This window comes from Pteropus alecto, unplaced genomic scaffold (genome assembly GCF_000325575.1).
Source record: "Pteropus alecto unplaced genomic scaffold, ASM32557v1 scaffold68, whole genome shotgun sequence".
Classification (NCBI taxonomy): Eukaryota; Metazoa; Chordata; class Mammalia; order Chiroptera; family Pteropodidae; genus Pteropus; species Pteropus alecto.
Window position 1 is genome coordinate 7,419,755 of NW_006441386.1, and position 13,069 is coordinate 7,432,823.

The 13,069-nt window shown below is 37.5% G+C and overlaps 1 protein-coding gene and 1 pseudogene across 1 annotated transcript in view; one reads left to right on the plus strand and one right to left on the minus strand.

Annotated features, from left to right (window-relative positions):
• Positions 1-811: 811 nt before the first annotated feature.
• Positions 812-13,069, minus strand: part of YWHAG (tyrosine 3-monooxygenase/tryptophan 5-monooxygenase activation protein gamma) — a 22,103-nt gene continuing 9,845 nt past the window's right edge. The window contains exon 2 of the mRNA XM_006918568.3: positions 812-4,193. Coding sequence (XP_006918630.1) covers positions 3,537-4,193 — 657 coding nt within the window. The 3' untranslated portion in view covers positions 812-3,536. The remainder of the gene's footprint in view (positions 4,194-13,069) is intronic.
• On the plus strand, positions 10,091-10,209 carry LOC112485308 (annotated as a pseudogene).

A 13,069-nucleotide genomic window follows, 5' to 3' on the forward strand; every position in this document is an offset into this window, starting at 1 on the left:
TGAATGATCAATGAGCCAACAAAGGTGAATTCATTCAGTACACAGGCAAAAAACTTAGTCATGCACACGTTATTCCTAAAATGTGAATTAAAATTTCTCAAATTGAAAGACCATCTTCTTCCGCTGTGTAAACCAGTGCCCACCTACCCTTCCCCCACCCTTTGCTGGGGCACACCCAAGCTGATGGAGAAAAGCCTTTGCCCTGGCATTCCTTCCTGCAGACAAATCCCTTCTCACAGCTGGTCATGGCAGAAAACTCCACAAATCCAGGGATGTGATTCAGGTGGTGGACACATTCTAACAGCTGCTATCAGCAACAGCAGGCTGCTGCTGAGAGTTTGGTCCACATCAACTAAGGCTGCTGACACCTTAGAAGGACCAAAAAACCCAAGACGGTATATTTATAAATATTTTTAAGTGCAAAGAATCATTTCCTCTAACATGTAACGAGATATCTAACAATACTGAGTACCTGAGAGATACTAAACCAGGCACATGACCCAATTTTCACTTAGATCTATACCCCCTCCAATCCAATACTCAGAAGTTTAGTAATTTGACCAAAGATCAAAAGAAGCCATGATTCAAAGTAAGGTCCTTGCATTTCTCACAAATTGTACCCCACCTTCAAAGATCTAGTTGAAGGCACTCACTCTGTAAGAGAAACAATGAAGGCCCAAAATTTGCAATTATTTTTCAAGGTCAGTAAACCTTTGCAGTATATACTGTTTTGACTCTTCCCCCCAATCCAACCTCATATTTTGAGTGGGAAAGGGGGAGGGAAAAATTAAACCCATTAAATAAAAGTATGTTGCACTGACATCAGATCTGTAAGTTTATTTTGCTCAATGTACGACAGCTACATAATGACTCACATTCATGATATTCCATCACTGAGGAAAACTGCTAAGAATGGTCCGTGTGTGAAATAATTCCTTAGAGAAACACGGAGTTGGAAAAATAATCACCGATTAGACCTTAAAAATAGTTCACTGCATAACATGACAAAAAGCACAAAGGCTCATTCAGAGAACATATTCATTGTTCTCCTACATTGTAATAGTTATAATTTCACCATGACAAACACCAGACATTAAGATTAAGCTAACACTGGTGTTTCTTTTGCTCCCCCCACCCCTTAAAAACAAAATATATAACTGCATGTCACTATAGCAACATCCAAAACAGATCAATTGGTTACAATCACTATTTGGTAGAGCAAACTTTAACCCCCAAAAGGAAAAATTAAATTAAAAAAACTTTAAAAAATTTGAAGACTTAATTTTTTGTCATAGGAATACATAACACCTACAGTATAAGTTAATAAATTTCAAGCTACTGTATAGAAATACAACACTAGCATGCACAATATTGTATCAATAGAGTAATGGAGGAGTAATCATTTCACTGGAGAGACAGTATCATAGGCAAATGCATTTCTTTAAAAATAAAGAAAAGAAAAGAAACCATTCAAGCTGCTTAAAATATCAAGTCTCCTATTCCTTCTCTTCATTTTTAGCCCTCAGGTATGATTTGATCTTGCATTATTATAAAAAGCAGCCAGAGCCAAAGCGGAAATTTAAAAGAAAAATAGGTTTTGTAATTCCAGTAAATCATTTCCAAATGCTACAAGGACAGACAAGACACTGCTCACCGGACATGAAGATAAATTAAGGAAAGCCCCACCTACTGCCCCAAATCTTTTCCCATCCATGGCAATGACTTTAGGGCGCTATAATAGCACAAAAGTTGTAAAGCTTTCTTCTATTAGTTCTTCTGGTAGGGTTTTGCTCTAGTATAGGAAGGGGACCTTCTAAGGAAAGTCATGCTGGGTAAACTGTGCAATGTTACAGAGTATCATCACCATTCTATCTTCACTGTCATCTGGATCCTGTTAAATGTATTCATTTCATAATTGGAAGCTCGATTTTTATATAAGTAAAAGCAAACGTCAGTTTTTCCTTAATTATTATTACTCATACCTTTCCTTGCCTAAATAAAACAGACAAAACAAGTCAGGTATCATTACCTATCTCAGGAGTTCATACTGTTACTGATCTTATAAAAAAGGCTGAACACACATACAACAGATCATGTTTTCAGACAGATTTATCCAAAATGAGAATGAAGGACCTAAGGCTAACCGAAAACAAATTTGTGGAAATAGAAATGTGGTTTCTTGCAATTCTGAAACATGCACTGATTACACAAGAGAGAAATAAATCTCCGATTTCTACGCTTTCATTAAAGAGAAAAAATACATAGAGAAAGTTTTGGTCAAATAGGAGTTAAGTATTTATTATCTGGTAATGATTTTAGTTTGTTTTCCTATAACATTTACTTGGGGAGTGTTTTCAGGGAGGAAAACTGACACACTTACAAGGCTCCTGAAATTGGACAGAATGTTTATGAATAGAGCTCTTCCTTTTGGATTTTTCTACCAGTAAGCTTCCGGCACCTGAATCTTCACACACTGAACCACAAACTCTTAAAATGACCATCCAGCTTCTACATCTCAACTCAGTGGCAATCAGCATAAGGTACAGTGCAGAAGACTCGGTGAAGAATGAAATGGCAGTGTAATCCCTGAGGAAGGAGCTGTGGCAGCTTAACAAATCAGGATTTCTCTGAAAATATCAACACAGTAAATGACATACAGACCTGAATTTTCTCTATTTTTGTGGTGTTTAACGTTTCTATTAAAGAGATTAATAATTTTTGTGGTAGGTTTAAGTTTTAAAGGAAAGAGACAAAATTCCCACAGCCACCTGCCAAGCACCTATTAACCAAAACCTAAAATAGCTTTGATGCTCCTCAGGCAAAGCTTTTGGCCTAGGAGACAGAAAACCAACCTAGATAAGGCTGAATTAGGATGTAAAGCCAAAATAACTAGCAAAGGAAAATGCACAATCAATGGCTTGATGTCACATATGGCTGTAATGTAGAAATACTGTAAACTGAAATTTAGTGTTAATACTGTCAACTAATCAGAGACCAGAAAACTAGCAAGGCCTAAACCATAAGGATAAATATACCTTATGTTCTAAGTCTGTCAGTTTGGGATTTAAACTATTCCATGTTTGGTAGAGTACACTCTGAAAAAAATGCACAGCTAAAACAGATGAGATAGAAAGTACCCAAAACTTAAGACAAGAGCATATGTACATAAAAATCCTTACTGGAACCACAGAACTTATTGAATGAGGGCCATTCCATTGAAGTTTTCTTTTCATCTTAAAACCCTATTATCTAGCAATAAGTTAAATTAAAGACAGCTCCACTTGCATTAATCTACAGAACAGTCCATATGCCGGTGTGAGGCTGCTATTCCAATACCAGCACAGCTAGCCTGACTTTCCACTAGTGGTATTTTGGCAAAAATGTCAAAGAGGCGATCAAAGACATGACAGGTCGTGGGTTTCTCCCTAGGAAGGTCATCCCTCCTTTTCCCTCCCCCACCCGACCCCCAACTCATGGGAAAAAAATAAAGACTGCAGTAGTAGCATCAGCGTGCGCTGCCAGTCCACCTGGGGGCCTTAATTGTTGCCTTCTCCACCATCGTCATCTTGCTGATCGCTTGTCCAGAGCGTTAGGTTGTCGCGGAGGAGCTGCATGATGAGAGTGGAGTCCTTGTAGGAGTCCTCATTGAGAGTGTCGAGCTCGGCAATGGCATCATCGAAGGCGGTCTTGGCCAAGTGGCATGCTTGCTCCGGGGCATTCTGGATCTCATAGTAGAAAACGGAGTAGTTAAGAGCCAGGCCTAATCTAATGGGGTGAGTAGGCTGCATGTGCTCCTTGCTGATCTCATGGGCTTCGCTATAGGCCTTCTCAGATGATTCCACCACAGTCGCCCTTTTCTCTCCAGTGGCTACTTCAGCCAGGTAGCGATAATAGTCCCCTTTCATCTTCAGGTAAAACACTTTGCTCTCATACTGGGTCTCACTGCAATTCTTGATCAGGTAGTTATCCAGCAGGCTCAGCACATCCTGACATACCGCTTCTAACTCCTTCTCTATTTTTTCACGGTAAGCACGGACCATCTCTATCTTCTTCTCATTACCATCTGCAGATGTCTTCTGCTCGATGCTACTAATGACCCTCCAGGAAGAACGGCGTGCCCCAACTACATTCTTGTAGGCCACAGAAAGAAGGTTTCTTTCTTCGTTAGACAGTGGCTCATTCAGCTCTGTCACCTATTAGGAGGAAAAATTTAAGAGTTGTTATGGTATAGACCATGTCAGTTGTGTTAATCCTATCTTTAGGCCACTAAAACACAAATGGACCTATCAGTTATTTAAAGTTATTAACAGACAAAGAGCAGTTAGGCTGTGGTGTGGGTATATGGAAGGGGGATGAAGGTAGATGGAACAACAGGAAAGGAGAAAAAAAAATATCACAGCTGGATGGATGGTGCCTGAACTCCTGCTTCTTCCCTAGAAAAGGGCACATGCTTATCATAGCTGTTCCATGAAGGAACTATCAAATCTAGCTATAAGATGACAAATCAAATTTTGATCTAAATTGCAAAAGGTCAACAGTTCTCTCATGTAACATTACATACACACCAATCCTAGGGATTTTAAGTACAGATAGCTTATGTACCTCAACATTTTTTTTTAAGGAACAGAATGATAGCTTCCTCCTAATCTTGCCATGTCTACTAAACTTCAGTGTCATCCCTTTTGAGTAAGCACATTTTGAGTATTGGGTGAGAATATACTAAGTCAACTGTAAGTTGACTTTTGAGAAAAAAGGAGGCTTTTCTGCTCTTGTGTTAAGATCATAAAAATTACAAACCACAGAAAAGAAGTCAAAATTGGGGACATGGGACTAAGTATGACCACTGAGATATTTTAGCAAGATGGAGAACACATATTTGTCGCACTGTTTTGCAGGAACAGAATCAGCAATACAAAAGAATAGAGAGGTAGAGCAAAGTACTTCTGAGCTGAGGTGGCCAATAGAAATTAATGCTTCTTTCAATACGGGCATTTCTAAAGGGTCTTCATCATCCCAAAGACTCATCACCTTGAGGAAATTAAAGCAATGGTACAACAGTTCTATATTTTTATGACTACCAAACAACAGCTTATAATAAATTAAGTCACTAACACTACAATTTAATTTTTATTACCTGATTTCTATTGATATCAGAGTCATCTATATGCTATTAAGCTTCTTATAATCATGTAAACAAAAAATCTTACAAGGATAGAGCTCTTACTTTTTATTCCTATTCTGGTCACATTTTTTATTTGTCTAGTTAACTATCATATCCAAACTGGTATATACTACTTCAGCGGCTGAGTCACATTATGAATCCCAGATCATTCCCATTCCCTAAGACTTACAAAGACTAGCTGGTTCCCTTGCCTCAACCTCATGTCCCTGTGCTCTAGTCATAACAGGTTAATTGCAAACAACTTCATACTTCTGCCCCTGCCTAGAATATTTTCCAGTGTTCCTGCCTGACTAATACAAATGTCAAAAACCAAGTTAATATGAATGGCTCCTATATCAAATCTTTCCCATCCCTCCTCCTTCTCATTCCCTAGTTAAACTGGCTATTTTCTAGTTCTCAGTTTCCAGTGTAGATTAAACATAGTATCTTTATAACATTATATTACTTACGGATGTGAAGTGGGAGATATAATCTAAAAAGATATGGTAAACTATGGGATACCATATCCCATACTGGGATATCAAGAGACTAAATCATTTACATTCAGTATGTATTCCACTTTTATAAAGGGAATACATACAGTTATGCTTACTGAAACTGGTTGTATAATTTAACTGGTACAGTTATGCTTACTGAAACTGGTTGTATAATTTAAATAGTAGCTCTCAGAGATAATTAAATAGAATGTAACGCAAATGGTGCTTATCAGTTTATCGTAAGCAACTCATTCTAAGATTTAGAGTTGCTTACTTATTCTCACAATTTCCAGCAAATAATATATTTAAATATTTTCTAAATTAATAAGTAGTTTTTATCTTTACTTTTTACTATGCATTATGGATTCTCCATTGTAACACTAAAGAACAGCAGTACCTCTACCAGACATGACCTAAGTGCAACAGACCCACAGAGTGGGAGACCATGGTTTTGTATACTGGACTTCAGAGCAGAAGGAAACCAGGACAGAAGTACTTTCTGCTCCATGACCTCTTACCCCATCCTTCTGTGGAAATACCACTTCTCCCGAATAAGGGGGCTTATCATTTCATATCCAATTCTTTATATAGTCTAGAGTCTGGAAACACTCTTCTCGGCCCTTAAACCACTGTCATTCCTGTTGATTCCTGATATATATTCAAATAATCCAGAGACTAGGGTTTTCCCAGTCCCACCATTTACTAAGTGACCTCGGGAGCAAGCAGAAACAGATTTCTGCTTCTTTCACAAGGTTATTTATAAGGATATATCAGTCAAATGATATAAGTGCTCCTGACACAATAAAGTGCTATAGAGATATGAATACTTTAATTAATTTTTCTTCATTTTAATTCTCACCTAGGAAGCCTCTACTAAATTTTACATCTTTCTAAATCAAGTATCTCTTCTCCACTTCATCCTGGTCTCTATTCTAAGCCGAAACTTCCTTACCTACATCACTTCTTTCCCATACTTTAGTATCATATAGCTAGAAAAACCCCTAGAATGGCGTTCAAACATGTAGGCCCTGGGCACACATACCACAGGACTAGCCTATATTCACTGAATGTGCTAGGTGACTTTAGTGCAACCTGATTAACTGTCTCTCATGCAAGAAGCAGCCAAAGGGCTTAAGGCCATTGAGATAGAGTTCTGGCCTTTCCCCTAAATCATGCTGTCCTTATTTCAAGAGCCAGTAACTATTTAAAGCTCGAATTACCTCACTAGTATGCTATATATATTAGGTCCCCTGCTGCAAATGAAATTCAACTGCAGAGCCCAAAGGTAGAAATCTGTGCTTTTATCTAAAGTTTGTCTAGTTGCCTTGGATTATGAAATACCAGAATCACCTTTAGATATAGTAACTCAACCACATTTGGAACATATCCAGATGTTCTCTGCCACTGAAAAACTAAGTTAGAGGGAAAAGTCTTTAACTCTAAAAAGTCTGCTCAAAGGAAAGTTCCTCTAAAATCCTTAAATCAGAATTTTTAAAAATCTTTAAGATCAAAATGACTTGTATGAATCTGTAACTTTTACATTAAAATAGAAATCCCAAGCATACTACTTTTAAAGATCAAAAGATAATTTTTTAAAGAGACAAAAGATTTATTCCCATACTATCCAAAAAGAATAACTATTCAATGTGGGAAGATGTGAGATGTGCATCATTTGGGAAGAGAGGCAATGTTTTTCAAAACATAACTGAATTGTTTCTAAGAATGCAACATTTGTAAATACTGTCCCCCAAATTTACTGTCACGGGTACTGGAAAATGTAGAAAGTTTCTATCTTCCAGCATTGCATGTTCTGCTAAAAAACAAAACTGAGGTTGCTCTCAGATTCTATGATACTAGCTCCAGTTCAAATTTCTTTCAGTAAGTTGAAGATAAAGAGCTGAGTAAAAAGGTTAGAAAAATCTGTTCTTTTCACCAACAGTTTAAGAAACAGAATTTCCCAAATCTCAGTTGCTAAGGAACTAGACCTTAATTAATCACTGTTAACTGTTCTCCCCTGAGAAAAATCTTTTCTACTTAAGATTAGCAACCCTTGAGATTCTTGGAAAGCTATTTAGATGACTTTCTGACCCTAAGTCTTAAAGCACCAAGTCATTCACAAATTTTTCAACTTATCTATCAAGAATCTTAAATTGTAATGAATGCAACGTCAAATGTTTTAATGTATTTCTACCTTGCACAATCTTGTGAAATGTTACAAAGTAACAGGGTGGTAAACTTAAAACCCTGATTTAATAAAGCTGAAAATCTCCATGAAGAACTGATGTTCATATCTAAAAAATAAGATAGGAGAAATTTTTGGGTGACGACATGAAAATGTAGGTACACAGATTATAAACATACCACTCTGGGATGCTGATAGCAGGGGAGGCTCTGGGGGTGAGGACAGGGAGTATATATATGGGAACTCTGGGCTTTCCGCTCAACTTCACTGTGAACCTAAATCTATTTTTTAGATAGTTTAAAAACAAAAAGCTAGTAGACATTAGGTATGACATTTGGCTCTTTTGTGCATTTTTTTTTGTCCTAGAATACTATCACCTGAAAGGGCCAAAGGGCCAAGGAAAAGGTAAATGCAGTGACTGTTATATGTCACTTTTAGTGACACTAAAAACAGAATAAGATGACAAGGTAGAAGATAGGCATCAATATGCATATCATGGTGTCTATATACTGTATAGGCAGTGGAATAAACCACTGTAAATAAATGTGACACTATTCCGCTTGAATATAATTAATCACGTATTCTAGAGATGACCTGTCTACTAAGTAAACTAAATTTTTGGGAAAAAAATCTGAAGCTGTGTCTTCGATATCTGAGTAAAATGCCTTAACCTTTTCCAAGCAGAAGAGTTAACAAAACAGGCTCAAGTGCTATCTTTAGAAAGGTCTGCTTACAAAATTGACCCTTGGCTAGCATCTGAGAACTTGGATTTTAGATAGGTTCCCACCATTCCCAGATAAGAATGGCTGTCTCTAAACTGTGCAAATAATGTGGTTTATGCTAAACACCTGTTTTCCTTCTAGGAGTCTTGAATTTTGCTATGTGCTAGGCAGAAAGTGCCTATGTGACCAGCTCCAATAAAACCCTTGGGCAATGAGTCTCTAAAGTGCTTCGTTGGCGGACAACATTTCACACATATCCCTTATGACTCCACTGAGAGGATCACTAAAGCTTGTGCTCGGTATACTCCGATCTTCATCCCAAGCACTTTTCCCCCTGTATCCTTTCACTGGAATAAATTATAGCCACACGTGTGACTTTATGCTGAGTCCTAGCAAATCATTAAATCTGCAGGGATAGTCTTGGGGACCTCCAACACATTATAGAAAACTTGATGTAGTATGTCCCACAAGGTGTGATGACAAGGAAAATATACTTAAAGGCCACTCCTTATCAGGTAATTCATCAAGCATTCACTGAACATCTAGCATGTATCACCTTGCGCCGCATTGTGCCAAAGATACAAGACTTAGTGAGATATCCTCAAGATACTTAGTCCATGAAGAGACCCAAGTTTATTCACATTAGAAAATCAGTCACAGACGTTCTTAAGGTAGCAAAACTTCCTGTGAAAGCTTAAAGAATATTTTAATTAGGAAATAACAAATTCAGCTGTTTTTTGTTTTGTTTGTTTTAAATCCAGCAGCAATCACCCTGGATAAAAACTGTGGAAGGGAAACATTCCAGGAAGAGGAACAACTGCCTGTGAAAGCTTAAAAGAATATTTTAATTAGGAAGTAACAACTTTAGCTGGCGTTTTTTGTTTGTTTGTTTGTTTTAAATCCAGCAGCAATCACCCTGGATAAAAACTGTGGAAGGGAAACATTCCAGGAAGAACAACATCCTAGAAGAGTCATCAAACTTCCATGGCATATTCAGGGTCAAGCTTAAGATCTCAGAAATGAGATCCGGCTGAGAACCTGTGTTTCTCTGACAACCATGAGTCCTAGGTTCTTTTCACAACTACCCTATAAGGGAAGGGTCCCCAACCCCCAGGGCCAGAGACTGCTATTGGTTTGTGGCCTGTCAGGAACTGGGCTGCACAGCAGGAGACGAGTGGCAAGTGAGCAGAGCTTCATCTGTATTTAGAGCCGCTCCCCAGCACTAGCATCACTGCCTCAGCTCCACCTCAGATCATCAGGCATTATTCTCATAGGAGCACCGGTTCCTGATGCCAAAAAGGTTGGGGACCACTGCCCTACATAATCTTAGTTTCCAAGTATCACTTTGTCTTTTCTCATTGTTATACTTCTTATACTTGTATCAGCTCTTACTGCATGAACAAAGACAATGTTAGTAACACTTATAATAAGCATCTTCGTTTTGTTTTAACTTAATGGGATATTTCCAGTGTTATTAAATATTCCCCTTGATTTAAAAGATATTTCTCAACCTTATTAAGAAAGTATCGTCTACGGCCATGCCACCCCGAATATGTCCAATCTCGTCTGATCTCAGAAGCTAAGCAGGGTCGGGCCCGGTTAGTACTTGGATGGGAGACCACCTGGGAAGACCAGGTGCTGTAGGCATTTAAAAAAAAAAAAAAAAATCCATCTATTCTATATGTTTCTAAATAACTTTTATAATATGAGAAATGGGTTCTTTACCAAAACTAATTCCTCTTTGGGCCTCAATATAACCTTTTATTATTTAGTAGTTATTCCCATTTTAAAGTTAAGAAAATTAAGACGTGAGTCAAAGAATGCAACCCAAATCTAATGGCTCAAAATCCTACATGCTCTCCACGATACAACTAATTCTTAAACGAGGAGAAGCTTTTTATAAAATACTCTCCTGAACAGCCCTTCCCCTTAAATATGCAGTAGTACTACATGAGATCCCTATTTATCTATTTCTCCAGGTGAAGAAGCAAAGCATGATGTCCCTCAAAATGTTACATGACTCAGCATGCTATTTCACTCATAGGTATATACAACAGAAATGAAAACATAGTGTCTACACAAAAACTTGTACATGAAATGTTGATAGCGGCATTAGTCAAAACAGCCAAAAAGTGAAAACCACCCAAATGTCAACTGATGAATAAACAAAATGTAGTTCTGTCCATAAAATGGAATGGTATTCAGGTATAAAGAAATAAAGTACTAATACATGCCACAACATGAATGACACTGAAAACATTATGCTAAGTGAAAGCAGCCAGTCACCAAAGACCACACATTTATCGCATGATTCCAGTTGTATGAAATGTCCTCCATAGGCAAAGCTGTAGACAGAATATAGTGATTGCTTAGGGCTAGGGGCTTTTGGGGGTGTGGGAGTGGGGAGTGACTACAATGGGTACAGAGTTTCTTTTTCGAGTAATGAAAACGTTCTGGAATTAGTAATGATGGTGGTTACAAAACTCCGAACACACTGAAACCCATAGGATTATACACTTTAAGTGGGTGAATTATGTGGTATGTGAATTATATCACAATAAAGCTGTAAAAATTACTTATTGGATTTTATTAACCAATATCACCACCAAAAAAAAATTACATTTTTAAAAAATTACTCTACTACACCATAGCATTTTCACACATTCCAGCATTACATATTATCTCATTTATTTGATGAGTTCAGAATTCCTAAATACTTCATACTTCATGTGATCTTACACAAAGAAAACTCACTATAATGGAGCACAGATCTAACTCATATTTAATCCTCTTCTCCTGACTTCAAATAAACTCCTATATAGTCTGATAATATTAATATTCCTCAATACTCTCTCCAAAAAATGACAAGAAGTTTATGTTTATTGCTCAAGTACACTTAAACAAACTTGAAAAGGGGTAAGAACCTTACATTCTTTATCATGTGTATTTTTCATTACAAAGCATTCAATCCCATCATTATGGGGGGAAAAAAAATGAAGGAAATATACTAAGAAAACTTACTTCCCAAAATGCAATCTACACACATACCAAACCTCTTACAGACCCTGCTGAGTGAAGGTCTTCCCCACTCCAACTGCACAACTTCTGTGAGACCTTCAGAAGTACTTCATGTTAAATTTATCTCCCTACAATTGCCATTCACTAGCCTTAAGAATTTTATCTCTCAGGGCAAGAATCAATTCTTCAATTAAAGACAGCCCTCATGTCCCTGGGTCTTCTCTACTTCTACGATCTGCATACAATTCCCCTCACCAGCCTGAGTCCTTTCCCTAAAATACACTCCCTTGTCAGTACCCTTCAGCCTCCTATTTATAAAACAAGAATTCAACCTTCAACTAGGTTATTTTCAGAATTCAGCAAACAAATGAGCTACTATTTATAATTGCTGGTTTTATAATAATCTGTTTTTTGGGGGGAATAAATTAAACAAAGTAGTGTGTGATAAAGTGCTGTATAAACTACAGTATAGTGCAGTTTTTTCAAAACAGCGCTATTGAGATACTATCTCTTGGGCAGAAACCAGGAATGCTGTTGAACATCCCAGTACGCAGAGGACAGCTCCCCACAAGAGCAAATAATAATCTGGTCCAAATGTCAATAGTGCCAAGGTAGTAAAACCCTGCTCCAAGCCATCAATACCTGGACCCTAGTCTTAATACTTGCTTTTTCATACTGCACATGCTTTCCCAACCACCTGAAAAATGCACCTTGAGACCCACAAAGAAAAATTCTCTATATATCCTTCAAGGCCTAATTCAAATACTACTTACTGAAGCCTTCTGAAAAATTCTCACACAGAATTACTGCTTACTCTATGTATTAGCAACTTTTAGCTTGCCCCTTTTATACTGCTTATTTCTAACGCTTTGTACTCTAACTGTATACCCCATTCTGCACCCCCACTCCAAAACCCTAAAGTCCTTAAGGGCAAGTAGTACATGTCACTAACAAATCACCATGGTACCTAAACAGTCACTTCTGAATGTTTAAGTGCCATGAATCTAAATATGTACCTAGCCTGGATTTTTGGCAAAAATAACCCTAATAATTCCTCCCAAACCTGTATGTATCTTTTTCCTTTTCAATATGATTTTACAGTTCCTATCAAGAAGTGGAATATATTTCTCCACCCCTATATTCTGAGCTTGGTCATGTGACCTGCTTCAGTTAGTGGAGAATTATCAAGTATGAGGCAATCAAAGGCTTGAAAACTGCTTTGGACTGGGGCTTGCTTCTGGGAACCTTCCATGGCCATTATATTTTATCCAGATCGTGGAAACTGGCCTAGACCAAAACTACTTGGCCAATCAACAGAACTGTGAGAATATCTGATCTGCATAGTTTGATAGAAACAGAAACTAACTTAATATACTTGTTTTAACACTATTTTGCAGTAGTGTTAAATTTTGTGTAAATTAACTTCTGAAAATCAAATCATACTCAATTCCAACTGAGATCTCAAAGTCCCTATTGTCTTTTTCCCTAC